Here is a 25,628-nt window from a genome sequence, read left to right on the forward strand (position 1 = left end):
TCTACCTGCTTAAAGGTTCCCTTAAGTCAAGGGAAGACAACAACCAAATGAATTCATTTCTGACAGGATAACTGATTTACTGATACAACATGTCTGTTGGTGACCTTGGTGAAAGTTGTCAAACAAAGTTCTCAATCATGTAGACATTTTATACTTTTTTATGGATATCTTGACAGTACAAATGCACACATGCTTACACACATCACTCCTGCTCTAGAAACTGCTCCGGGCTGTAGACCCCACTAACAGAATCAAGTCTCAGAAACTATTCAGTTTGTCTGAACCAAAGGTTTCTTTTTTTTTAGTTTCTGTTTTTTTTTCTAGTTTAATTTCATTATTTTTAATTTGTATCTCTATTTTAGTCTCAGAAACTATTCAGTTTGTCTGAACCAAAGGTTTCTTTTTTTTTAGTTTCTGTTTTTTTTTCTAGTTTAATTTCATTATTTTTAATTTGTATCTCTATTTTCTGGTTGCTAAGCATGCATTTGAATCATTACAGTATTTGTACACATAAGCAACACTAAGACACCTAAATTGTATTAAACCCTAGGTAGTTTAATTAGGCCAACTTCAATTTCTTTGCTTAATTTCATTTTTTAATTATATCTGTGACAAAATTCCATGTCTTATGTCATTATATCTGTGACAAAGGTACCATGACCGATTTGAACTATTTGAACACACTCCTTTTAACTATTTAAGGTTTTTATTTAATTATTTAAAAATAAAAATGTATTTAAATTACTGTTAATTCTAAAATAATACATTAAAGCACACAGTATTTCACAATTTCACAGTTAAATAAACATGGTTTTAACAAGGTCAAGTGAAAAGTCAGTAATAAAATACACAAATCTATTTGACATATTTTGAAAACATTTTTGTCCCGTCCGTTGCGATCACTACAATAGTGGTTATCACTGTGTCAGTGTCAATCATTGTAATTTCGTGAGTGACTCACAGAAAGACAATTTAGCGGATTTACTCCAGTGTTGAAATGCAGTTGTCATTCCCAAAACTTAGCAGAACATAATTTGGCTGTTGGTCCTTTTAGCAGTATGTAAAACAAAACATTTATCCAAATCGTGAATGGGATGTATACAGAAAGCTTGCAAAAAGCACTTCCTTTATAGTCATTCACTCACTGCATTTCAGCATGACCTTAGTAGACCTTAGTAGAGGTGTAATAAATCACATTAACCATGTATGTTTACATTTGACAACCAGAAGTGTCCAAATACTTTTTTTTTTAAGTTGAAACTGTATATTTATTGTTTTATAATTTCAAACCAAACCTGTGAATTGTTTTGAAAAGCATAAATGTCCAAATGCTTTTTGAGGCCACTATATTTAAGAATAATGACATTTCCATCACCTCAGTGTCTACACATGAATGGAACGGAAATCATAGAGCAGAACATGAAGGAATCTGTTAACTATCTGTCACTGTCTGGCTGTATCAAATTTTCTGTTAACTAAACAAAAATATCAAGCTCTTATCTCGAGCAGCTACTGTGTCTCCCATGTCATCATCACATGAATACAAATGCTGACAAATTTTAAGTATAAATGAAGCACTGCCAAAAACCATGGACTCAGCAGTAGCCTACATGCAAAGTGAAAGTTTCAAGAAAAAAAAAGGGAGGAGTGATGACAGTTAGAGTGACCTGGTGAAACTAGTTCTAGTTCTCTCAAGGTCATCTCTTTTTTTTTCCATGGACACTAAATCTGAAATAAACTTTGCTTTTAGTAAAATTAAAAGGAATTTGTTTTAGTAAAATACAAACAGGATTTATTTTAAATAACATTCGAATGAATAACATAAGTCAATTTTATTTAAAATATATTTTATTAAAAAAGAAGCAATATACACCCTTAAAGACCTCATAGTAAAGTAAAATAAAATAAAATACACTCCATCCTTCACACACTACAACTATACATAAAACACATTGTCATGTTAAAATACAAAGACTGACATTATCATATGACAATACCAGTATGCAGCAGAAGAAAATCTGCTGTACCGTATGTATTTTCACTGGAGTTTCTCTGCCCACATACAGTATGTGCTTGAATTCAGTGTCAGTAATATGAGCTAAGTAAGAATCAGATATGTGTGCATAAAATGGCTTGATGTCAGCAGCTGACCTCAGGTCAGTGCTGCTGGTAACAGGGGCCTTTGCTAGAGTCAGCCTGTGATATCTCATGCTGACTAGGCCATTCCTGTGGGAATTCATTCGTATCTTGTGCCCACAGAACTCAAAGGATTTCAGTTAGGCCAAAAGCAGTGTATAGTTTCAGGAAAACAACAGTTTTTTTCTTGCCCCCAGTGTCTGTAGCGTGAGTTGATCATTCAGTTTTTTCTGTTTTGGCTGTCACCTGCTTCCCTTCCTACACCTCTGTGCCCTCCCGAGGATAAAGAATACCTGTCGAGCTCAAACCAGGGTAGAAATGCCCATTAAACTGACTGAGAGCAGGCCCGCTGTAGCCTAAAGTGGAGTGGGAGGGTGATGGGGAAATGGGGGGTGGTGGGGGCAGAGGTGACGCCCACTCGGACACCGTGGAGCTGGGGGAGTAAGTGCAAAACCCGGCGGGTTGAGATGCTCTCTGTGCTCCATCCATCAGCAGACTGAGTGTAAAGGGACGACTCAGGGGATCTCCTTCCATGTCGAGAGAACCAGCTACACCAGACATCTCAGTCAGGAAGTTGCTCAAGCATGGTGATGGACCCGTGGATGCGGGTGAAGGACCCTTTTCAGGCGAAGTGGAAATGTCAACAGCTTGATTTTTTGGACTGCCCCTGCCATTACTGTCTCCTGACTCAGAGCTCAGATTCCCTCCAGAACTGCTATTCTCTGGGAGAATGTCAGACTTTCTCTTCCGCTTGCGTCTGAAGTTGCCGTTGTCAAACATTTTTTCACAATTTGGATCTAAGGTCCAGTAATTACCCTTCCCTTTAAAATGAAAGATCAATTGCACATTAAATACAGTTACATGATCAAAAAATTATCTAGGTATTATATAGTAATTATTTATTAAAAATGATAAAAAATAAAAAATATTTATTTAAATATAATAATAAATTAAATATATTATTAAAATTAATAAAAATGATAAATACATATTCATGCTTATATAAATAATATTTAAATATGAAATAACATGTAATTTGTATATAGTTTATTATTATTAAGACTATATCATTTTAGTAATTTTTAAAGAGTTTTTTAACTTGATTCAATAAAAAAAGAATCAAAGAGACAAACACTCACCTGGATCATCTTCATCTCGTGGAACCTTTTTGAAACAGTCATTTAGTGAGAGGTTGTGACGAATAGAGTTTTGCCATCCTGCTTTGCTCTTGTTATAAAAAGGGAAGTTGTCTGCAACATACTGATAAATCTGACTTAGAGTGAGGCGGCGATCTGGTGCACCATGTATGGCCATCGCAATAAGAGCCGAGTATGAATAAGGTGGCCTGACCAGCTTCATAAGCTCCTCTTGAGAAGGCATGGAGAACCAGCTCAGTTCGCCACCAGGACCACCTGGTCCCCCAGGTCCCAAATAGGCCCTCTGCATGCCGTAGTGCTGGGGAACAAAAGGAGGTCCTGCAGGGCCTGGCGTTCCACCCAGATAAGGAGTGCTGTTCATCCCTGGGCTGTTGAACCACAGGTAGGGGTTAGGCGATGAGGCGGCGAAGTCTCCGAGTTCGTATGAGGAAAGATTGGCTCGCTGTGGACTCGGCAGTGATGGTGGTGGATAGTAGCTGTCGCTGTACAGACTCAATTCTGGAGGTTCCTGTCCCAAGCTTGGGAACTGAGGGCCACATCTCGTCGGAGACTGACCTTGAGATTCATAGGATGTCATTGCTGAGTGATCTGGATGTGTTCCACTTGGACAGTCTTTCTCTTTCTCTCTGATGACCTGCACTTCTTTTTTACCTTACCGTCCAGGAATAATTTAATGCGCTCCAAGTTGTTTCCAGTCTGAGTTGTCCTGCGTGAGTCCTCTCTGCTGTTGTGCTTTATTCTGCTGTATCAACATCATCACCTGTTGCAGCAGTTTTATTTATGCATATGTAGCACCGCCTCAGTTCCACCTTATTGAAACCTTCCACGTGTTTAGGCTCTTCCTGACACAGCCCCCACAACCACCCACCCACCCACTCATCCACAAACCAGCAGCACCACCATCACCTGAAGGCATTCACAGAGTTTAACCTGACACACTGGAATTTTCAGTTACAAGCACCTAAATCTCCTGAAAATAAATGTTTTATTTATTTATATATATATATATATATGAAACCTAACTTTTTAATAACTTTATCTTCTCAAAATATTTTATGAGGAACAAGCACTAATTTATTGATGGAAAAGTTTCAACTGCAGCTTTTATTTGTAAGTAGAATGGTGTTTACACTCTTGTCATTCAACCGTTCTGTGTAGAGCCACCACCATCAATTCATTTCGCTAGTGGTTGTAATTAATTCAAGCATGCAATAACATTTTAGCCAAGAGACAGTGCTTAATATAAATGTAAACTGTATTACAGTGTATTATTAAATAACATTTATTTATATTTATTTATGTGTTCATTCGTTCATTCATTTATTCAGCTGGCCACGCCGGGACGTCAGGGAGGACGTCATGACGTAAAATAATCGATTAATCGTTTTATTAATAGGTTTTCTGAAAATAACACTTTTAAAGAACCGATTCGTGTAAGTAAAGCGGATATCCCTTAAAAGAAAGCGAGATTATAGACGATTCGACAAGGTGTACGGTATTTGAGTGTGCACGCGCGAGAGCCGTTTAAACTTAGGCGTCGCGCGCATTGCTCCAGTAACTGTCAGCAGTCGCAATAAAACACGAAACATTAACATCGTCTTCAGTTCGATACATTACCAAGGTAATTTAATTAAGTTCTGAATTTCTATACACACTACATGTATATTCATTTATTAACGTAATTTAAAGCAATGTTGGCCTGAGGTACATTTGAATGACAGAAAACGGATGAAAGAAAAACGTGTATAATTGATTATGTGCGTTTAAAACTCGGTCTTGTTTAATGAAAATATAACTAATTTAACATGTAAAATTAAGTAACAGCAATCCAGCGGGAGTCACGGACTTGACTGGGTTTTAGATGTCTGACGATATTTCCAGTGTGCGATTATGTGAGGACTCCAGTCGTGAGAGTTTACAACTGAACCAACATTTGGAGAAGATGACTGAACAAATGGAGAATGTTTCAGGTAGATAGCAAACAAATACTGTATTAAATATAAAACAATGCTGTGAATGAAAAATCGACTGTCATTTTCATTTTCTTTGTCCTCAGTGAAGTTGTCTTGGATGGCATATGATATGGTTGTGCTCCGAACCAGTCCAGATCTTGCTGAATCCTTCAAGAGCCTGGAGAATGAGTTCCTCAAGTGCAAAGCTGTCATCTGTGGTCCCACAGATGGACAAGATAAAAATTGTCATCCTGCTGCTGAAGAACATAATATCCCCCAAAAATAAAGTTTCAATGTAGAACAGAGGCATCTGATAAGATGATGTTACTGTTGTTAAAACTGATACAGTTAGATCTGCCAGAGTTGTTTGGTGCCACTGTATATTTGTGATTAACATGGTTGTATTCCCTCATACAAATTAATAAAAATATCAACTAAGCAAACATGCTGATTGTGAATCTGATTAATCTAATGCCATTAAAATGCAAAAAAGGGGCTTTTGAATGTTCTGCTCATGGCATCATTTTTGTATGCATATTTCAGTGTTCTTCCAAATGAGTTTAATGATTTAGTGTTTACACGTTAAGAAAAAGTTACTAAACCTTTTGTCAAACCTATTAGAATTATCAGAGCTTCATGGGGTTTGTAAAATGTGTTGCATCCATGCTACCTAAAATGCTGTTCCATTTTTAGATTTTCTTATTGTGAGTGCCATCCGTTTAAGACAGAAGGAGACCACATAAATGGCAATACATAATTATCCTTACCTCTGTGTGTCTTACAGATGGAGTCTGAGGGAAATTCCACAGAGAATAGTGAACATGGGACCTCAGATGGCTTGGATTATATCTTGAAGCAGTTGGATTTAATGTCGGAATTGATTGACCAATTGGAAGGTAAACTTGCTAATTTAGAACTTCTTTTTGTTAGCATAATTCAGTGACTGTTGGACCTAATCCCAACCTTATTTTCTTAGATTTTTCAACAGTATTGTAAAATTACCTCATGAAATGTAATAATAATATACCGTTTGAAAAGTCATCTCCGCACACTCATGTTTTGACAAATCTGAAATGTGCTGGCAGTTTAATAGTTCCCCTTTTTTTCCGAGTGCTGGCAGAAATTATTCTGGTGGCTTTGAAATGGGTATTGCATGAACAAATTTCATGTCAATGCTAAGACATTAATCTGAGACCGCCGTCAATGCTAACACAAACATATCAGCACTCAGAACATCCCGCAAATCCTCCAGGGCTGTCAATAATGAGTTTTATGATGTCGTATAGCCATTAGATTTGTTAGAGAAAACATGTTGGCTACATCTATTGCTGAGCCCTGCATATCCAGTTAAGTAGAACTAAATATCGTTGTACGTATATTTCGGCAGTTACTTGTGGATTAGACCTGCTGTAGCTGTATTTTAGATTGATTACTGTAAAATGATAATGAGCTGATAGATTTTCCCTTTGGGTGTACGTTAGCAGTAACCTTTGCATAATACATAACAGAATGCTTCTATTTATGTACTTTGATTACAGTAAACATAACCTGTTGGTGCTGGTTATGTTTCAGTCAGTCAGAATGGAATGAGAGGGTGTCTTCTTGTGTTCTTCTTGCTGTATGTTCAACCACTACACCTTTTGTTTTCAGTGAAGATCCAGCTGCTGCAGTGTAACCTGACCGTGTGCTTCACACACCCTGATAAAATGGCGTGTCTCCAGACTGACGTGGAAACCCTAACGTGGTTAAGCCATCAACAAACGATGGAAGACTAAATACGTAACTGAAGAGAAGTGCTTTTTCACTTAAACTTCACAACTGAATAGGAAACAATAAGTTCAAACACTAAAAACATTAGGAATATTTAATTTAGAATGTACATTTTAAGAATTGATAATAAGTAAAATTGCCTCTAGCTAACATTGAGTCTAAAATGCTTGATTTTGAACACTGAAAGTGTTTAAACATTTATCTTCAATTTAAAAGGTGTAGACAGTCTTGTCGGATCAAATTAAACTGAGAATGATTTATTAATTTAGTCATGTACTTCATTTTTCAGTGCTTAAATATCCTGGTGTTGATTGCTAACTTTATAATTGCTGCATTTCACCAGACAAAGTGTCTGAATTCCATGTAAGTCTGTTTGACACTGGAATCCAGTCAGCATTACATAGATTCGTCTTCTGCTTTGTGGGTTCAGAAACCTGCCGGGTGCATGAGGCAGCACTGGCGATTAGGTCCTGCTCCACGCTCCAGTCCGTCTATCAGAATCAGTGGGGTCTTCATGTGATGTGCGACCATGTCTACGACACTGGAGAAATTCTGGGACACACATACAGTCGATTAATTGAGGAAATATCATTGAACCAATAAATATCACCACAGCTGATCATCTAAAACACAATCCTCACTTTCATTAAACCTATAAAGCCTTTTAATTAACCCTATATAAAGCCTACTGTTGTGTATTTGATACACAACTTTATAAGACGTCTAAATTATCAACATGCTCAAAAGTTTGCTAAAAACCTGTTTTACACAATCTACTACATGCCTTCTGTCATCTGACTGATCATTTCTACTTTTTCAACAAGTAAAAGGCCTTAAAGTATTATTCTAAAAACAGTGTGGCTGCAGGTCCTTAAAAAGACTTGTAATATCTTAAATAAAGTTTTCTTTTAAAAAAAAGGCCTTAAAATGTCTTAAATTCAGATTCAGTGGGTTTTAAATAATTAATAATTATTTATTTATTTAGTCGCCAATAATTAGAGATGCACCGAAATTTCGGCTGCGGAAAATTAGGTCACCGCTCAGGTTTCACTTTCACGTGGTGTGACGCTCTGCGTATTATCCCGCTCTGGCGTGTGCGCTCCGCTCAGTCGCTCCACTCGTATACCGTTCATGCGAATCAGATCAGCAAAGTCCACTCAAAAATCGAGCCGACAGGAAACATTGATGTAGTACAGTATTGTTTCTGTCTGCAATAGCCCTACTGTGTTGTTACATGGTGTGGTAAATGGGCAACGCTGGTAACGCTGCCCTCTCATTCATTGATCTGCTAACTGCTGTTTTATGCTCGTGTATTCTGATAATAATAGCTTTCTAGGACTAAACATTATTTGGATAATTGGGAAAAAAAAGAAAAAAAAGAAAGTGAAATATCTTAACCCTACAAGCCTTTTAATTAACCCTATATAAAGCCTACTGTTGTGTATTTGATACACAACTTTATAAGACGTCTAAATTATCAACATGCTCAAAAGTTTGCTAAAAACCTGTTTTACACAATCTACTACATGCCTTCTGTCATCTGACTGATAATTTATACTTTTTCAACAAGTAAAAGGCCTTAAAGTATTATTCTAAAAACAGTGTGGCTGCGGGTCCTTAAAAAGACTTGTAATATCTTAAATAAAGTTTACTTTTTAAAAAAAAGGCCTTAAAATGTCTTAAATTCAGATTCAGTGGGTTTTAAATAATTAATAATTAATTATTTATTTAGTCGCCAATAATTAGAGATGCACCGAAATTTTGGCTGCGGAAAATTAGGTCACCGCTCAGGTTTCACTTTCACGTGGTGTGACGCTCTGCGTATTATCCCGCTCTGGCGTGTGCGCTCCGCTCAGTCGCTCCACTCGTATACCGTTCATGCGAATCAGATCAGCAAAGTCCACTCAAAAATCGAGCCGACAGGAAACATTGATGTAGTACAGTATTGTTTCTGTCTGCAATAGCCCTACTGTGTTGTTACATGGTGTGGTAAATGGGCAACGCTGGTAACGCTGCCCTCTCATTCATTGATCTGCTAACTGCTGTTTTATGCTCGTGTATTCTGATAATAATAGCTTTCTAGGACTAAACATTATTTGGATAATTGGGAAAAAAAAGAAAAAAAAGAAAGTGAAATATCTTAACCCTACTGTTAGACCTACCTGAAAAACTATTAATTTAATTCAAAGGCCTGTCGTTATTTTTTATTTGTGCTATGATTATTAATTTTTTTATTTGTTCTTATTTTATTACTGACTGCTTAGCCTACTTGTCATTTTTTATTCAATTCAAAGTTTGAAATCAAGCTATCTCGTGCTACTGTACCAAAATTACCCCACTGTAAAATTAAAAAAACACTCCGTGAGCAAAAATTTGTGAGAAAGTTATAATGGTAATTAAATAATGTTTGCATATGTATAAAAGCCTACATTAAAATCTGTCATATACATAGGTCTTTTCATTAGAAATTAGCCTACTGATTGCCACCATTGATGGACAAATTTTTCAAATAATATTAAAAATATCTGTATGACATTATATTCTGCAGTTCTTCCCTGTTGTACCGAATATCTATACTTTTCAAATTATCATATCGAAGTTAGAAATTCAAATATTGTGACAGAATTAATGTTGTAGGGTTCCACAAGTTTGTTAAAATTTCCAAAGGGTGCCGCGACTAAAAAAAGGTTGGGAAACACTGAGCTTAGTTGACCAGCCTCCTAGCTACTTTAAATGGGTAAATGCAAGTTTACTGAAAAATGGCTCGAGAATTTTACTTGCCCGTGACGTAGTTAAGTAACATACAAGGGAGCAATTTTGCTGAATTTTCATGATTGTAAATGTTACACTGATTTTAGTTACGAAAAAAAAAAAGTTAAGTTACTTACATTTTAGACACCATTTTGACTGTTTTGTTCTATTTCACCAACGAAAATAGTTCCAAACAAAGATCAGAACAGAAGTATTGCATATTCTCCAAGCAACACTCGGTGTTTTTGTTACTGAATGATTCAGCGTTTTGAAGGAATAAGTGACTTACCGCCACCTACTGGTGGTTTAGTCTTATGTTTAAAAGTATGCATTTTTTCCCAACATTTCTTATATGTATATTCACAATTTTATTTAAAACACTAATCTCATAACATTATTCCCTGCAGTTGTAATCTTGCAGTGCACATTACGAATGTTACGAATGTTAGTTAAGATATTCATTTCACAGTGTAAACATCTTTTGTGATTTTAATGGGAGTTTTTGAGAGTGCCTGAACTCTGACTATACTAAATGAAAATGTTCTTTGATAATGTGTTCTTTGCTCTCTGAAAGTGTTATAATTAGTAACATACAATATTGTTATTAAATTCACATTAAATACAAAGTCAGTCGTATTAAAAATATTTTATGGCATGACAGCCATATCTGGTACTTAATTAAAAAGTCTGGGTTTTATGTGTAGTTAGCCTAATAGATTACACTATTAGTCTACTTTGCCCATCACCATTTATTGATCAAATAACATAATCTATAAAGGTGCAAAACGCATTTACTTACACATATTTGAGAATCAAGATATTTCCTGATATAGTTAACATGTTTGGAATTATTTCGAATAAAAAGGGAAAAAAAAAAAAAACATAAACCTATGTCAGTTATGCAGTGCTATCGTGGCTGCTGTGTGTCACATGACAAGCATGACACCCCCCTGCCCCCACGTGCCCCCTCTAAAATCATGAGTGCATGCCCCTGCCTGGGGTAAATATTAAAAGCATGCAGATTTAAGTATGTAAAAGCTGATAGAACTCTGAGGAAAATATTGCTTCTGAGTAAATTGTTACACCACCAAAAATTGTGATTGACAGCCATATCTGGTACTTAATTAAAAAGTCTGGGTTTTATGTGTAGTTAGCCTAATAGATTACACTATTAGTCTACTTTGCCCATCACCATTTATTGATCAAATAACATAATCTATAAAGGTGCAAAACGCATTTACTTACACATATTTGAGAATCAAGATATTTCCTGATATAGTTAACATGTTTGGAATTATTTCGAATAAAAAGGGAAAAAAAAAAAAACATAAACCTATTTCAGTTATGCAGTGCTATCGTGGCTGCTGTGTGTCACATGACAAGCATGACACCCCCCCTGCCCCCACGTGCCCCCTCTAAAATCATGAGTGCATGCCCCTGCCTGGGGTAAATATTAAAAGCATGCAGATTTAAGTATGTAAAAGCTGATAGAACTCTGAGGAAAATATTGCTTCTGAGTAAATTGTTACACCACCAAAAATTGTGATTCTGTGCTTTTGTGGTGATATTTTGTATGGGAAATTGTCTGCTGATATGAAAAGTTCACTGTGTATCATAATAATAAATAGCATTTTTGACAGCGATCATATTTTGTTTTCTTTTTACATTAAACACATTAAATATTAAATAAACGTATGTAATACTGTATAATGTGCTTATCCATCACAGTCTTGGTCTTACATTTCACATAAGCTGGTATTAAAAAGGTCTTAAAATGTCTTAAATTTAACTTGTTCGTATCTGCAGACACCCTGTTTCAGGTTGTGGTAAACATGTCTTTTTCCTGTGAAATCTTTACTGATTTTATAAAATAAATGTAACTTTTATACTGATAATATCTCAAGATGAACACTTACTATACTGAAGCAACTTAGGTTTACTTGATTATCCGTACATATTTATTTATTTATTAATTTTTTTTTAAAAGATAGATGATTGGGCATGTGAGGAAAATGTATTTGTATGTCTCTTAATCATCTTTGTATCATTTTGCATTTTATGTTTTGCCCAGAGCTTATGAAACTAATAAACTAATAATTTTATGTAAGCATTATGCTTATGTTATAAAGATCTCATTGTATTACATTTCAAGCTATCAGAATTTTATCTTACTATTTGATCATATAAATGTCAGCAACTGCACCAAATTGCATATTTTTGCTCTGTTTGGGCCTTTGATTAAAATGTAGGCATTTTTCCCACCTTAAGTATAAGCTTCATATTGTCCTATATTACTGTACCATACTATATGAGCCATAAAAGCCTGATGTATCAACTGTGATACTAAAAAAAAAAATAATAATAATAATAACTTTTTTTTTGTTTTGTCTAAAGGTTTGATAAACTGTTCCATGATTTTTCTGACTAGTGTTTTATACACCAGGCTTTACAGGGTTAATCAGGATATCATTCATGACTGACGTTTCTGTCAGAATGAACAGATGCCATTACCTCGACACCATTTAGCCCAGTGCCCAGGGAATATCCATTTTTGTTTCCAAGGAAACGGATCTGGATGTTGTACACTTTTAGCTGGTGCAGCACCATGAGTGTGTATGGCTGCTCTGTGCAGCCCTTTGAACTGTCTCTCACCAAGAAAGTGCCATCCTAAAAAAGACATAATGTTCAGCACTAAGTATGTGTATGTCTTCATACACTTGCTCTCTCTATTTTTTGCTCTATATTTTCTTTCTCTTCATATACAAAGGAAAGGCCTGGATTTTTATTGTGTCTTTAAATTACAAATTAATTCTCTCATAAAAGCTTATTTTATGCAAATTTTATAAGAATTATTTGAAGGCAGGTGTGTATTTTAGATCATTCTAAAACATTCTATGACTTTAGTGGTGGAACTCACTGTATTCATTTGTCTGAGTGAGACTTCGGCCTCTGCTCGTGACATTTGCCCCACATACCACCGTGGATCCATGTCCTGAGTGCATAAAAACATTCAGCCTTTACACTGTGGACTAGTATGTGTTCACTTTCATTATTACAGCAGGAAATACATTTGATAGCTTCTATGATTGTAAATAATGCACAAGGTGTGTAAGCAATACTGGACTTGCGTTTCTTTTGTTTAGCGTCATTGTAAAGCAAACCACAGGACCACGTGTAACAACAGTGCCATCTTGTGGTTGTCCAGTCTATGCATGCTTTAAATTCCTTGATGGTTTGTGGGATTGTGAGATGCTTGCTGTCATGTTTATTATAGGTAATGTGATTGTGATCACCTGCCCCATCATCACATTCACTTCTACTTGTGGAGGAGGAAACTCATCCCTCTGCTGGATGTTAAATCTGTGTTGGAGATTGAAAAATATGTAGGTACTATACTGCTCTTTTACTTTATAAGAATCGATGCAAGTTGATAAAGATAGGCACCTTTGTGTGGGTAAAGTTGCTGGATTTGAAGCCATTGGTAAGGTGTTTTGGTTTATTGCTGTAAGGATAAAAATGAAATTGTTTAAGTTAAAATAAACATTTAGTGATATGACCATACAATACAAAAGGTTTAAAGAAGATTTCAAATTAAACCTGAGTGGTACCTGATTTGCCAATTGTTTTTTTTGACAGAGCAGATGAGCCAGGTTTCTTACTCCGATCTACCATTGGCACACCAGGTTTGACTGTGGATATGATTTGCAGAACATTCAGAGATCATGCTTTCATTTTAGAGGGATTTGAAATTGAACTCACTTACATTGATTGGGGGGAATGAAAGGCCTTTGTGGAGAGGGATCCGGTCGGGATGGAGGCTTAGGTGTCTGAAAGTAAACACAGTCATCTTATGCATGACCTTATAGTGACAGCATTTACAGTAAAAAGAATAAAGATATATTTATACTAAAACGATTTTTACTTACATTCAAAAGCCCTCTGGGAAGAGATGCTGACCTGTTGTCCTGGGGTGGTCTTGCAGAACCACGTGGGCCGCTGTCTACACGCCACCACACGACAGAATGGGTGAGTGAACCGCACTAATTGAAATACATGGATTCTTTCATTTATATACATTTAGTGATTAGTATTGTGAATTACCTAAATAATCACCATCACCAAGAGGCTTGGCAACACGAAAATGAGTTGGTAATTCAGAAGGTGTTTCAGTAGGAGGTGTTTCGTAGTCATCATCAATATTCACATCTTCCTCAGTATCACATGATGCTGCGCATATGTAATTGTCTTCACACTCATTATTATTATCTGGCTCCTCATAGTCGTCGTCACTTCCTTCTTGGTCCTAGAAATATAAATGCACATTTTGCATTTAATACTAAGTCCTAAAAAGAGTGGTGAGAGAAATTTAAAAAAAAAGTATAGCATGGGGACTTACAAATTCATCAGAATCCCAACCTCCTGGATTAGGTTCTAAATTTTTTCAAAGAAAGTTATATAGAGACATTTTAGGTTTTGTGCTTAATGGGTTAAGTAGTGTAACTACAGTTGTTTATGTAACTTGTTACCTTGGTTTGGAGGCATCCGATGATCTGATCTAGTCAAGGCAAAGGTTTTAAAATGACAAATTCTCAAGCATGTAGAGACAGTTCTGTTTTGTCTTACAGAAATAACAGTAGTGGAATTCTGAAGCGTTTTAAAGCATGATCTTACCTATTGAACAGATTCTTCTTTTGTTTGTTATTCTGATTAATATCTCTGCAGATCTTTGTGACAAATCTTCCAAATAGAAAAACAGAAGTAAATAAATATAGAACAATGTAACGAGAAAGAGAATGCCCCCCCCCCCCCCCCTTTTTTACCAATATTTGAAGGCAAGTGTAATTTACAGATACATTGTGTAAACATGGTGAATTTTAGGTGACTCACTTACAATTCTATCTGCAGACTCTTTAGTGTTTTTGTACTGGACAGTTGCTGTTTGTACCCAAAACAGTATAGAGCATGGTGCCAGCAATGCCAAGGCCATGGGTTTGATTCCCAGGGAATTAACTAATGAAATGTACGCTTCTAATTAATGCAATTTCCAGCCTTGCAATGCAAGTTGCTTTAGATTAAGGCATCTGCCAAATCAGACATAGCAGAGCCAGAAGGCACATGCCCTTTGGCATTATGTTTAGTTGATACATTTTTTTTCTCTCTGTCAGATTTTGTTCTTGGTTTTGAGCTTAACACTTACGGTATATGTGCTGCGGGGAACTTCTTAAGGTCTTTATCAGTCATATTCTAAACAAGATAGAAACAGAAATTATTTGTTTTATATTGTGATTTGGCTTGTCTGAGCATAGTTTTTTTTATACAGTAATCTGTGAAAGTCTGTTAGATTTTTCACCAAAAATGTTTTAAGAAGGTTTTTTTTGAGTGTGCAAGCAGGAAACAACAGATGGTTTGGTCCACACAAAAATCTGTTTTGATGGGAAGGTCTCAGTTTTATAGGGCCCTATGAAATCCGTTTTATGTTTTTCCAAATTCTATTTTTTTCCGTTTTAATTTTTCTGGATTCAGTCTTTTTCTGTTTTAATTTTTCAGGACTCCTTTTTAATGGTTAAATTAAATTTTATTAATAAAAAAAGCATGTCTAGTTTATTAAAATCATGAAACTTATACAATTTCACATCAATTAATTAAAAGTTTAACAAAAATTATACCATATGTTTTATTGTTATCAAATTCTGTGTTTTAGCATGTCTAATTATTTCAATGCATACGTAATTTATTCAAACGTATTCTTAAAATATTCTTAATTAAAATAGCTGTATGAAATGTTTTTCCCTCCTCAGAAATTCTGTGTTGTGTATTTACATTTTTCTGGTTATAAAATGAAGGCATATGACATTAATTTCATTTATCTTTAAATTATTGAAAATTAAGCCAACTTTATTTTTTTGGCAAACAAAGGGGATTTACAATTAAAATTAAAACATGGAAGAAATGTTGAGTGATTATACCCTAAAACAATAATGTTTGTTCATTCTAGTAGTAGTAGTAGTCTATGTACAATCTACTGAACAATAGTAATATATTTCTGGTACAAATGTCTTCAAATTAAACTGGACTTTTATTTTGACGGGTTGCTGTGAATATCTTTACAGTTATGCGTGTATATGATATGATGTTAGTTTGGTTGGGGCTTCGATCTCAAATCAATATCAATTCATGTGTATAAACTGTAAATATAAGGGGATACAAATATTTTGTTGAAGTTGAATGCCTTTTTAGCACCATTTTAAACTTAAAATTTAATTCAGTATTTGCTTGCATTCATTGTGTATAATAATTATGGAAGTATCAAAGGATGAAAAATTATAAAAAAGGATTAAAAAGGATGTAAGTTATTAACTTTTTTTTTAATTTCTCATTTAAATATCTAGTGTTTAATCATGTCTAAATATTTATTCAAATGATTTAGCACCATTTTAAACTTAAAATTTTATTCAGTATTTGCTTGCATTCATTGTGTGTAATAATTATGCAAGTATCAAAGGATGAAAAATTATAAAAAAAGGATTAAAAAGGATGTAAGTTATTAACTTTTTTTTAATTTCTCATTTAAATATCTAGTGTTTAATCATGTCTAAATATTTATTCAAATGAAGAACTTAAAAATAAGTAAGCGAGCAGGTATGATAGACCTATATTTAGTAAAGAGCCATACCTAGTGGGTAAACGCATTACAAATGAAAATGATTGTTTTTTTCTGACCACAAAATGACTATATATATATATATATATAAGCATTGTGAGCTATTATTTAGTCAAGTAGCCTACTTTTTAAATATCAAAAGTGAAATCATTTTTCTTTTAATACATGGAGGTAGCCAAGGGAAGCAAATGAAGAATTGAGAATCCCACCCCCTGTCCTCGAAGTCAAGACCCCCACTGGAGCCAATATCCCATCATTCATCAGGCCAGACAGTTTGGCAGATTTATGGCATGTCCCACTGAGTGAATTGACTATGCATCAAGTAATAGGCAAACCAAGTGAGAAATCTGCTGATAAATTATATGAAAACAAATGTCATGATTAGGCCATAACATCCAATTTGGTAAAACATAATCACTCTATGTTGACACACGAAGTAGCCTAGGCCTGGTTTTACAATTTAAATGGGTTCTCAACCTCGTAACGTGACTAATAATGGATTTTAGATCCTTCCCTTTGATTTATTTACATGCATGGTGGTGACTTCCGCAGGTGTGATTATGTACACCAACACAGCGGTAACGCGGATTAACATGCCACCCACCTTCCAGCGGTGGCGTGTTTCCCACGGGCTTTGTCTACACTTTTGTCACCGGGGCAGCATACTGTCCGTACTGCCCGCATATCAAAGTGGGCCAGACTCTAGGCAAGGGAGGCGCCTAGGGCCAAGTGTGACAAAGTTAATCCCTTCAAGTATATTCATTAAATAAACGCTCTATACTGTATCGCTCTATTTATTTTCAAGGGTTTTATTTTTTCCTCTCTGACGGCGCGTGTCTGGGATACAACGCTCAAATGACTTAGTGCAATATAGGAACGTAGCAACAGTCATAATTGATAATCACTTATTTAATTACTGATTTCGTCCCCGACATTCTGTGCGATAATTACAATAACGGTGAAAGGTGAGTCTAATGCTTACCTTTCACCGTCGTTTTGAAGCATATCACTTTTAGTGAACTCAGACAACGTGATTAATATTCATGAGCCCAACAGGGTTGTTGAAAATTCGAAATCTGTCTGAGGAAAGCAAAGCAATCTGAGGGAGCAAAAAGAGAAGTCGACTTTACATTTTACACTTAAGTAGCGTGTTCTTAATTTTGAATTGTTTTTGGATTGTTGGTCTCTTTCACAGAAATGGCCAGTAATGTTTCAAGCATCACTGGAAGGCACATCATATAGTTTATCTAAAAATATATTGTAGCGTTCTCAGACAAGGACGAGGCGTTTTTGATGCAAAAGGGGTGTTTAGTTGGGCTGCTGTCGGCCACAACCCACGCCGTACACACCCCGAGTTGAGAGAGAACGTCTCAGGTTACTTATGTAACCATGGTTCCCTGAGTAGGGAACGAGACACTGCGTCCTCTAGGGGTCGCTATGGGGAACGCCTCGTCGTGACCCGTGTCTGAAGCGTTGAGAGAGAACCGCACTTGTACCAGCGAGGCACTCTTCAGACCCCCTTCTCTCAGTTTCCCCTTACACACCCCAGGGGGTGGAGCCTCTTTCCCTATACACTTGACCATCCAATAACAGTTCCAAACGCAAAAAGGAATAAAGTGCAACATTAACATTAAACACATTGTTTTCCACAACACAACAACATTCTGAACACGTTGCAATATTATTATGTTTCTTTCTTCATAATTTAGCCTATGTTGCATTTTTTGCAATCGAATTAAACTGCATTTTCGTATTTGGACATGCCTGTTTGTTGTTCAACATACAGAAATATCAACTGTTTGGGCGTTTTGGGCGTATTTAGGTTCATAAACATTAAACGAGACCACAAGCAATTTCAGTTTCTTAGTTTTATTAAAATACTTTAATATATAATTATGTACAGAAATAGCAAATATTAAGAAAAAGTGCAGGTGGATGTGTTCTCATTAGAAAAGAGTTTGTTAGGGGGTGTTTTATTTTGGTCCTCGAGGTTTGCGTCTTTGGTGCCCGTGGCCTCCGTGTCTCCGGGCGCAAACGTGTTTGACAATGACCCGAGAGCAGTTCTCGCACTTGACTGTGCAGCACCAGTGGAACTTGCAGTTGCAGCTGCTCACTATCTCTGTACGCCTCTCCTCCACCCGCAGACCGCACTCATGACACAGCCTGCGGCAGCTTCTCCTTTCCCACTGAGTGAGACTTTCCCCATGTTGCACGCACTCCCGACCCTCCGTGCCAGGAAGCCCGAGGCTCAGGTTCTTCGCGCAATAATCCGGCGAATCCTCCAGATATATGAGCTCAGTCCGGGCGATGGAGCCGAACGCGTCTGCCATAGCCACGCGGTTGTCTGCGCTGTTGCCCGCGCGCATTCGTCTCTTGTCCAATTCGAGTTTCTGGGCCTGGTCGTGCTTCACTTTCAGGTAATTGCCAATTTCACGGAAATCAGAAAGCTGCATCCAGCACGTTTGCATTGTGCAACTTTCTGACATGCCATGGCACCTACAGATCCTCTTCATGGTCGCCTTTACAGCCTAAAACACAAAGTAGGCCTATTGTTAATCTACAGATCTTTTGTGTATGCATTCTTTATACATATGTATATATACGTGTCAAGAACATTTTCAAAATTTCAAAAAGTCTCAGAAACCACAAAAGTTAGTTTCCTAAGCAAATGCTGTTGTTTTTTTGTGATGAGGTAACCATAACAGCAGCTTGCCATATCACTAGTTATTATCACTTTTTTTTTAACAATGAGATTCGTTTTGCACAACCCAAATGTTATTGTGGCGCCCCCAGAGAACTCTGAGCCGTATGATAGGCCATGTGTTTATTTTTAATACTGGATTTTAGAATCATTTAATCCCTAGTCAGGTGTCAGGTGTTTTTAATCTGTCAGAACAGTATGAAAACTTTGACATATGAAAAGTATTTCTCAACTCAACTCACCAAACGTCCAGCTTCATTATTATGAAGATTAACTGCAGCTCGAGAGTCTTGTCCAGTCTCAAGCGCATCCACGTATTGTTTAGAAATTCTCTCGCCAAAATCCACGTTGTCGCTGCATCCTCCCCAAAGCCAACCACGACCCCCTGAAATGAATAGTGTTCATCCCATTAGATAAATGCGTCGTGGCGGTTTTGAAAGCAGCTAATATTTCATTTTTATTGCATTGTTAATATCAGTCTATATTAGATTGGCTTTAGTTTATTAGCTTATGAGTGTATCTGTAATGTTCTTACCGAGTTTGCCGTTCCTCGAACTGTCACATCCGCAGTCGTCCAGATCTCCAAGACTGCAGTTTCTGGTTAGAGTGTACATAACTCCAGCTGTGCTTATTGCGTGGACAAATGACGTCTCTCTCGTTGCTAGACAAGTCATGAAAAGAAATAAAGAGTTTTATTTTTCAGACTTTGTTTTCAATGTTTAGAGAGAAACAGCTCACATTTATGAACATATCTAACCACTTCTAAAGCCTTTATGAGCAGAAAGTTGCAGCGCGCTGTCCGGGCAGTTCCACCTGTCCCAAGCAAACTGATGCTTGCACTCACGCATCCCGCTCTGCGCACCGACCTGCACACTACTTGCATAGGTAAGATAAGCCTATAGGAAGAAGATAAGAGAAAGGTGTTGAGGATTTTGATGTGAGGTTTTCTGTACATTTCGCACACACCACAAAACCAGATGATGTTGTGGTGTATTTTCCGTAAAACGATTTGACGAAGGCGGTCGTTTTTTGAAGCTAGGAAAATAGATTACCTTTGGTCCAGTCATCAGCAAATTGTTCAGTGTCCTGAGGAAGCAAAAGGTAAAACATAATACGCGTTATGTTAACAAGAGCAATTATGTTTACATTAGGCTACAACAACTGGTAATAATTCGCCAATGCATCCTTACAATGTGTCCCCAGGGAGAGCTTTGTCGCAAATAAAGAATAAAAAGACCCAAAGGAAGAAATAAGCCATTATCTTAGATCCACAGTGATATAGCAGGCAATGTGCTGATTCGAGAAAATGATGTGCATGTATTTTATACTCCTCCCAACGGGGGACAGAATACCTTTTGTTACAGGATTCTTGTCATGCTATTGGTCCACAGTCACCAGCCAAGTCAAGGAGACGCCTCCAATGAACTTCAAAGGATATCAATACACTACCGCGTTCTCTCTCTCCACGGGCAGGGTCTAAATGTCGTTGGAGCTGATGCATAATTCAAGTGTGATTGGGAAATATTTTACACCGTTTATTCACCAATAAACATTTGAACCAGTTGTCAAACATGCGCAGTGAAATTGACCACTCGGAGACAGTAATTTCATTTTAAATATTTAATATGCTTCCCACGACAAAATAAGTCCATTTAATAAATTAATAAATATATATATATATAAACACAATGTGATAGTTTAAAAATAATAACAATGTGATAGTTAAAAATGAATTGCCTTAAATAAGATCCATAACAACACTTCAAGCCCCTTGTGAAACATACACACTGTCAAGCGATCTGTGCGAGAAAGGGAAAAAAAACATGGTGCAAGTATTCAAAACAATCTTTCAACATAATTGTAAGTAAATCTGTGGTCTAATGTCGAGATCGAAAAAGTGCAAATAATGAACTTATGTCTACGTGAAATTAAAACTTAAAACTTGAACAGTATGTGATCAATCCAATTGACAGTGGGAACGAGGAAGCCCTTGTGTCTTATATAGGGGTTCGAATTGACATTTTTCGTTATAACAATGTGGAGAATAATATACAGTAAGAGAAAAGCAGCATATCTTAAAATCTCATATAAAATACATTTACATTGGAAATATACAACTTAATATACTGGCAAAGATGATGACTTCATCTATTACGCGCATGCTGTCTTTTGCGTGAATTGTTGTGCGGCCGACGGTTTTTATGCCTTTTTGCGCAAAAATACTTGTTCACAGTCTGAGTGCATGTTTCGCATTTGACTGTGCAACACCAGTGAAATTTACAGTTACAGCTGCTCACAGTCCCTATCCTCCTCTCTTCAACTTTCAGACCACATTCGTGGCAGAGCCGCCTGCAGCTTCTCTTCTCCCACTGAGAAAGATTCTTTCCGCTTTGTAGGCATTCCCTGCCTTCTGTTCCATGTAGTCCCAGGCTGAGGTTTTTCGCGCAGTAGTCTGGAGAATCTTCCATATAAAGGAGTTCTGTGCGCGCAACGGTGCTGAACGTGTCCGCGATTGCGCCGCGATTGTCCGCGCTGTTACCTGCCCTCATCCGAATTTTGTCCATCTCCAGCTTCTGTGCTTGATCGTGCTTGATTTTCAGGTAGGTACCGATATCTCTGAAATCAGCCAGCTGCATCCAACATGTCTGAATACTGCAGCTTCCAGATACACCATGACACTTACAGGTCCTTTTGAGTGTTGCTTTGACAGCCTGAAATATATAAAGTTTAACATTAGCCATATGCACTCAGGTGCTGACATAAAACGTGTTTCGTTTAAATAGAGAAAGTAGATTAATAAGAGAATACAGTTATACTCACAAGTCGACCAGCTTCGTTGTTGTGCAGGTTGACTGCAGCGCGCGAGTCGTGACCATTTTCCAGCGTGTCCACAAATTGTTTAGCGATTCTTTCTCCAAAGTCAACATTGTCACTGCAGCCTCCCCAAACCCAACCACGTCCACCTTTGAAAAAAGAAAACAGTTATTGGTCTGAAGATATGTAATAATTGTAATTACAGATAAGTGTAGTTCATAATAATAAATAATAATAAAAAAATGTCTTACCCATTTTTCCTATCTTAGAGTCATCACAGCCACAGTTATCGAAGTCCCCCATGCTACAGTTCTTTGTCAAAGTATACATAACTCCAGCAGCACTTATGGCATGCACAAAAGCGGTCTCTCTGGTGGCTAATACAAATAATAATAAATAATAAGTTCATTATTAGAACATGTTAAATGCAATGCATTTTCAAAGTAATATATGAGAAAAGTACGTATTTGCAAGTTTTTGGTGTTACAATATAAGTTTCTGCACAAAGTATAAAAAATACATCTTGGTGGAATTTAAAAAATGTTCTCCAACGTAAGGCTGTAAAACCTTCATTGTTAAGAGTGAAAATTAAAGCAGAATACATAATCTGATTTTGCTTAAAACGAATAATAGTGCTTACCACTTCGTAGGCCGTTATGTGTAGATAACTGCAGTGCGCTTTCCGGACAGTTCCACCTGTCCCATGCGAACTGATGTTTACACTCTTCAATACCACTCTGAGCCCCTGCCTGCACACTGCTGGTGTATGTAAGGTAAGCCTGGTAGATGTAAAATACGTGCATTAATTAGACATTGCACGTTCAGACATTTTGATATATGTAATAAATAGCATGCCAAATAAATAAAATATCGCTGCACATAGATATAGAAACTTAAATTACCTTTGGTCCTGTCATCAGGAAGTTATTCACCGACCTTGAAAAAGAGAAGAAAAAAGCATGACGTTAACATAAGTTTTGTTAATAAATACCAGTGACATAACAACTTAAATATAATAACATATTTTAAATATTCTGTAAAAATGTATGTACCATGCTGTTGTCGACAGTATGTGACAGCACATAGACATCACCAACGATGAAAAAAGCTGGCAAGGGTCCATTGCTGCGTGAGCGACCCCTGATTCTTCGATGCTCCCTTCTTGTGGAGATGCAAGGCACAAACACTGATATGGATACCCAGGAAGAGACAGAAGACAAGTGACTGAGTGCTCGAACGAGCTAGGCATTTATACCTGTCGCCAACTTTGACTGACAGGCATCTCCCAACCTTTGACAATTCGCTGTGAAAAGACGTCGAGGAGGTCACTGGAATTGTGTGGCCTTAACTGCACTTCAAAGCATTAACACTTTTCCCTAAGCCCTTCAGTCTAGCTTTCATTTACCCATCTTTCATGATGAGGGTTGTTTCAGTATGTTCATTGATAAACTATTTTACCCGACTATCTAGTTACTCAAGTTACTGTCCGTTCAACATTATGCTTGCAACTTTAATGTGCAGCCATTTGTGTATTTGAAAGACTATTTGAATAAATTGGACTGTCCAAACCCATCAAACTGCTCGTCTAATATCCATTCATTAGACTTATTGAAGGTGTTGATTGTTGATTCCGTGTTGGACATGCCTACCACTGGACATGCATTTTTGCATCAGAATAGCCCTTTTATCTGCCTTCTTAAATTAAGGGTTTATTAGTTTAGAAATAATACTAGACTATTCTATATATACACACAATAAAAACATAAATATACACAAGCTTGTATAGTAACACCCCATTTAACATTTTAAATTCTTGTCGGGTTGGTTAAGCTTCTTGACTTTATAAATGTTCTTTATTTGAGTCTTGACTCTTCACGTTTGGGAAAGTTTTTCACCGAGAAATGACACTGAAATGTAAGGGGCTGCTCTTCACTGTATACAAAAAGCCATGAAATCATTCGGCTCCGTTCGCTAAAGGCCATGCAAATAACTTGTAACACGTCTGCGCCTCTGACACTCTGGTGTTAACAGAAGACCAGCTGATCCCCTGGGAACAGCTCTGGTGTGAAAATGTCTGGAAATGTAGTCCGATACATGTATAGACTGCAACATGTCATAATACTAGTCTGCAAATATGTATATATCAATCCATACGATTTATTCCATCATTTGACCCATTTGTACCATAATGTATACATTTTTCATTTTTAAGTTGCCCATATACTGTATGTCATTTCACTGGTTTATCAAAAAAGGTACACATCATATGCTTAAAAAAGTTCATTTTTTCTTATTCTTTTTTTTTTTTAATAGGAGACATAAATCATAGTTTTTAATAATAGGGCAACACGTTTTCATAACTTAGTTCTTATCAATCATGTGTCAAATAAGCCAATTCGCACTAAGTTATTATTTGTCACCAAGGGGTCAAGAGCTGAAAAATGTAAACAAAAGGACAATCATGAGAACGATTATATTTCATCATTTTACTTTCGATGACTTTTGCGATTAATTAATACGCTATATGGAGATGTGATTTTTAGAAATTGTTGCTCGTGGAAGATTAATTGTTGAAACCAAGTATTGACATCTTCGAATCAAATCGGTAGACACTCACAATCCCTTTTCAAAACAGCATTTATTTGATGGTCGGATAATGGTTTAACCAATGCTGCTGGCTGGAAGACAATGGAGGGACGCGCAAGTGAGGATAATCCCCACTAATTGGACATCGGCATCATCAAGTCTACATGGTGCCTGAAACCCAAATTCCCACACCTACTTGTGACAAAACAAACCCGTATTAAACAATGATCTGGTACAAGCAGACCTAACCTAAATGGGACCGTCGTACCATAAACGTTCTGTCGCAGATATCTCCGAATGGTTTTATGGGCTAACAAACTGAAGGCAACGACGCATCGCTTACTTGCACGCTTTAATTCATGTAACTAACATATATGTGCAATAAAGGAATAATCACGAAGTAAGGGTTAAAAATGGCTAGAAGATCATCACCACAGCTTTTGCTCCCCAAGTCAGACTGAAATCAGGGAACATGGCTCACCTTGTTGCACAGATTATCCATTTTGACTAGTCACTCAGAGGCTCAGGTGCAGTTCATTAGCCTACGCTGTTAAGGCTTTTCGCCTTGTTTTGTGATTAAGGAAGGAAATATAAAACACATATGACAAGTTATATGAAATGGGATTTGTTTTGCAAACGCGCCTTTTCATAAAATGGTCGAATATTTGGTAATTAAAAAAAGTTATATAATGACCTTGAAATAAAGATCCTCTGCATAGTTTTTGTCACATACCAAAATGTATTTCAGTATTTTTATAAAACATAAATATTTTAATATTTATTTGTTGAAACTATTATTTATCAACTTTTTACGCAAAACATTTAACCTATTTCAACGTTCCCTTTTTCAGTAATTTCAGACTTTCATTGAAGCGAAAAATCTCCAAAACATAAAAGTGACCTTTAATTAGGGTGACCATACGTGCCATTTTCCCAGGACGCGTCCTGGCCAGGATTTCTATATTGTCTAAAATATCTAGGTTTTGGCTTTGTTTGCGTGTGCAGACCGATCGGTGTATGACACCAAAATACCTCGAGAGCATTTTGAAAGCATAAGGAACCGTCTGTATGTTATTTTGATGTCATACACCGATCGGTCT

The 25,628-nt window shown here is 36.6% G+C and overlaps 5 protein-coding genes across 6 annotated transcripts; 1 reads left to right on the plus strand and 4 right to left on the minus strand.

The window, feature by feature from the left end:
• Window positions 1-2,330: 2,330 nt before the first annotated feature.
• LOC107568681 (forkhead box protein I1-like) lies at window positions 2,331-3,870 on the minus strand. Its single transcript, XM_016254660.1, has 2 exons — window positions 3,276-3,870; window positions 2,331-2,957 (listed from the first exon to the last, which is right to left on the minus strand). Exons 1-2 carry the CDS (start codon window positions 3,868-3,870, stop codon window positions 2,395-2,397), a joined length of 1,158 nt encoding a protein of 385 aa, XP_016110146.1. The 3' UTR covers window positions 2,331-2,394.
• A 1,284-nt stretch (window positions 3,871-5,154) lies between these two features.
• LOC107568678 (synaptonemal complex central element protein 3-like) lies at window positions 5,155-5,531 on the plus strand. The gene is made up of 2 exons (XM_016254657.1): window positions 5,155-5,263; window positions 5,350-5,531. Exons 1-2 carry the CDS (start codon window positions 5,155-5,157, stop codon window positions 5,529-5,531), a joined length of 291 nt encoding a protein of 96 aa, XP_016110143.1.
• A 1,627-nt stretch (window positions 5,532-7,158) lies between these two features.
• Window positions 7,159-15,007, minus strand: LOC107568689 (lymphocyte cytosolic protein 2-like). The gene is made up of 13 exons (XM_016254668.1): window positions 14,964-15,007; window positions 14,438-14,503; window positions 14,293-14,321; window positions 14,163-14,197; window positions 13,868-14,069; window positions 13,693-13,766; window positions 13,530-13,593; window positions 13,375-13,455; window positions 13,211-13,268; window positions 13,060-13,126; window positions 12,684-12,758; window positions 12,278-12,433; window positions 7,159-7,567 (listed from the first exon to the last, which is right to left on the minus strand). The coding sequence occupies exons 1-13, from the start codon at window positions 15,005-15,007 to the stop codon at window positions 7,442-7,444; spliced, it is 1,077 nt and encodes a 358-aa protein (XP_016110154.1). The 3' UTR covers window positions 7,159-7,441.
• A 3,352-nt stretch (window positions 15,008-18,359) lies between these two features.
• On the minus strand, window positions 18,360-25,084 carry LOC107568688 (protein Wnt-8a-like). The gene is made up of 6 exons (XM_016254667.1): window positions 25,010-25,084; window positions 20,181-20,214; window positions 19,886-20,024; window positions 19,664-19,789; window positions 19,371-19,513; window positions 18,360-18,955 (listed from the first exon to the last, which is right to left on the minus strand). The coding sequence occupies exons 2-6, from the start codon at window positions 20,193-20,195 to the stop codon at window positions 18,401-18,403; spliced, it is 978 nt and encodes a 325-aa protein (XP_016110153.1). The 5' UTR covers window positions 20,196-20,214; window positions 25,010-25,084; the 3' UTR covers window positions 18,360-18,400.
• Window positions 20,872-25,068, minus strand: LOC107568687 (protein Wnt-8a-like). Of its 2 annotated transcripts, XM_016254666.1 has the most exons (7): window positions 25,010-25,068; window positions 22,995-23,128; window positions 22,845-22,878; window positions 22,583-22,721; window positions 22,194-22,319; window positions 21,949-22,091; window positions 20,872-21,839 (listed from the first exon to the last, which is right to left on the minus strand). In XM_016254666.1, the coding sequence occupies exons 1-7, from the start codon at window positions 25,028-25,030 to the stop codon at window positions 21,273-21,275; spliced, it is 1,164 nt and encodes a 387-aa protein (XP_016110152.1). In that variant the 5' UTR covers window positions 25,031-25,068; the 3' UTR covers window positions 20,872-21,272. The 2 variants fall into 2 exon arrangements, with proteins under 2 accessions (XP_016110152.1, XP_016110151.1); XM_016254665.1 differs by lacking the exon at window positions 25,010-25,068 and having other exon boundaries at window positions 22,995-23,558.
• Window positions 25,085-25,628: the final 544 nt, after the last annotated feature.

Source organism: Sinocyclocheilus grahami, unplaced genomic scaffold (genome assembly GCF_001515645.1).
Source record: "Sinocyclocheilus grahami isolate Dianchi unplaced genomic scaffold, SAMN03320097.WGS_v1.1 scaffold1273.1, whole genome shotgun sequence".
NCBI classification, from domain to species: Eukaryota; Metazoa; Chordata; class Actinopteri; order Cypriniformes; family Cyprinidae; genus Sinocyclocheilus; species Sinocyclocheilus grahami.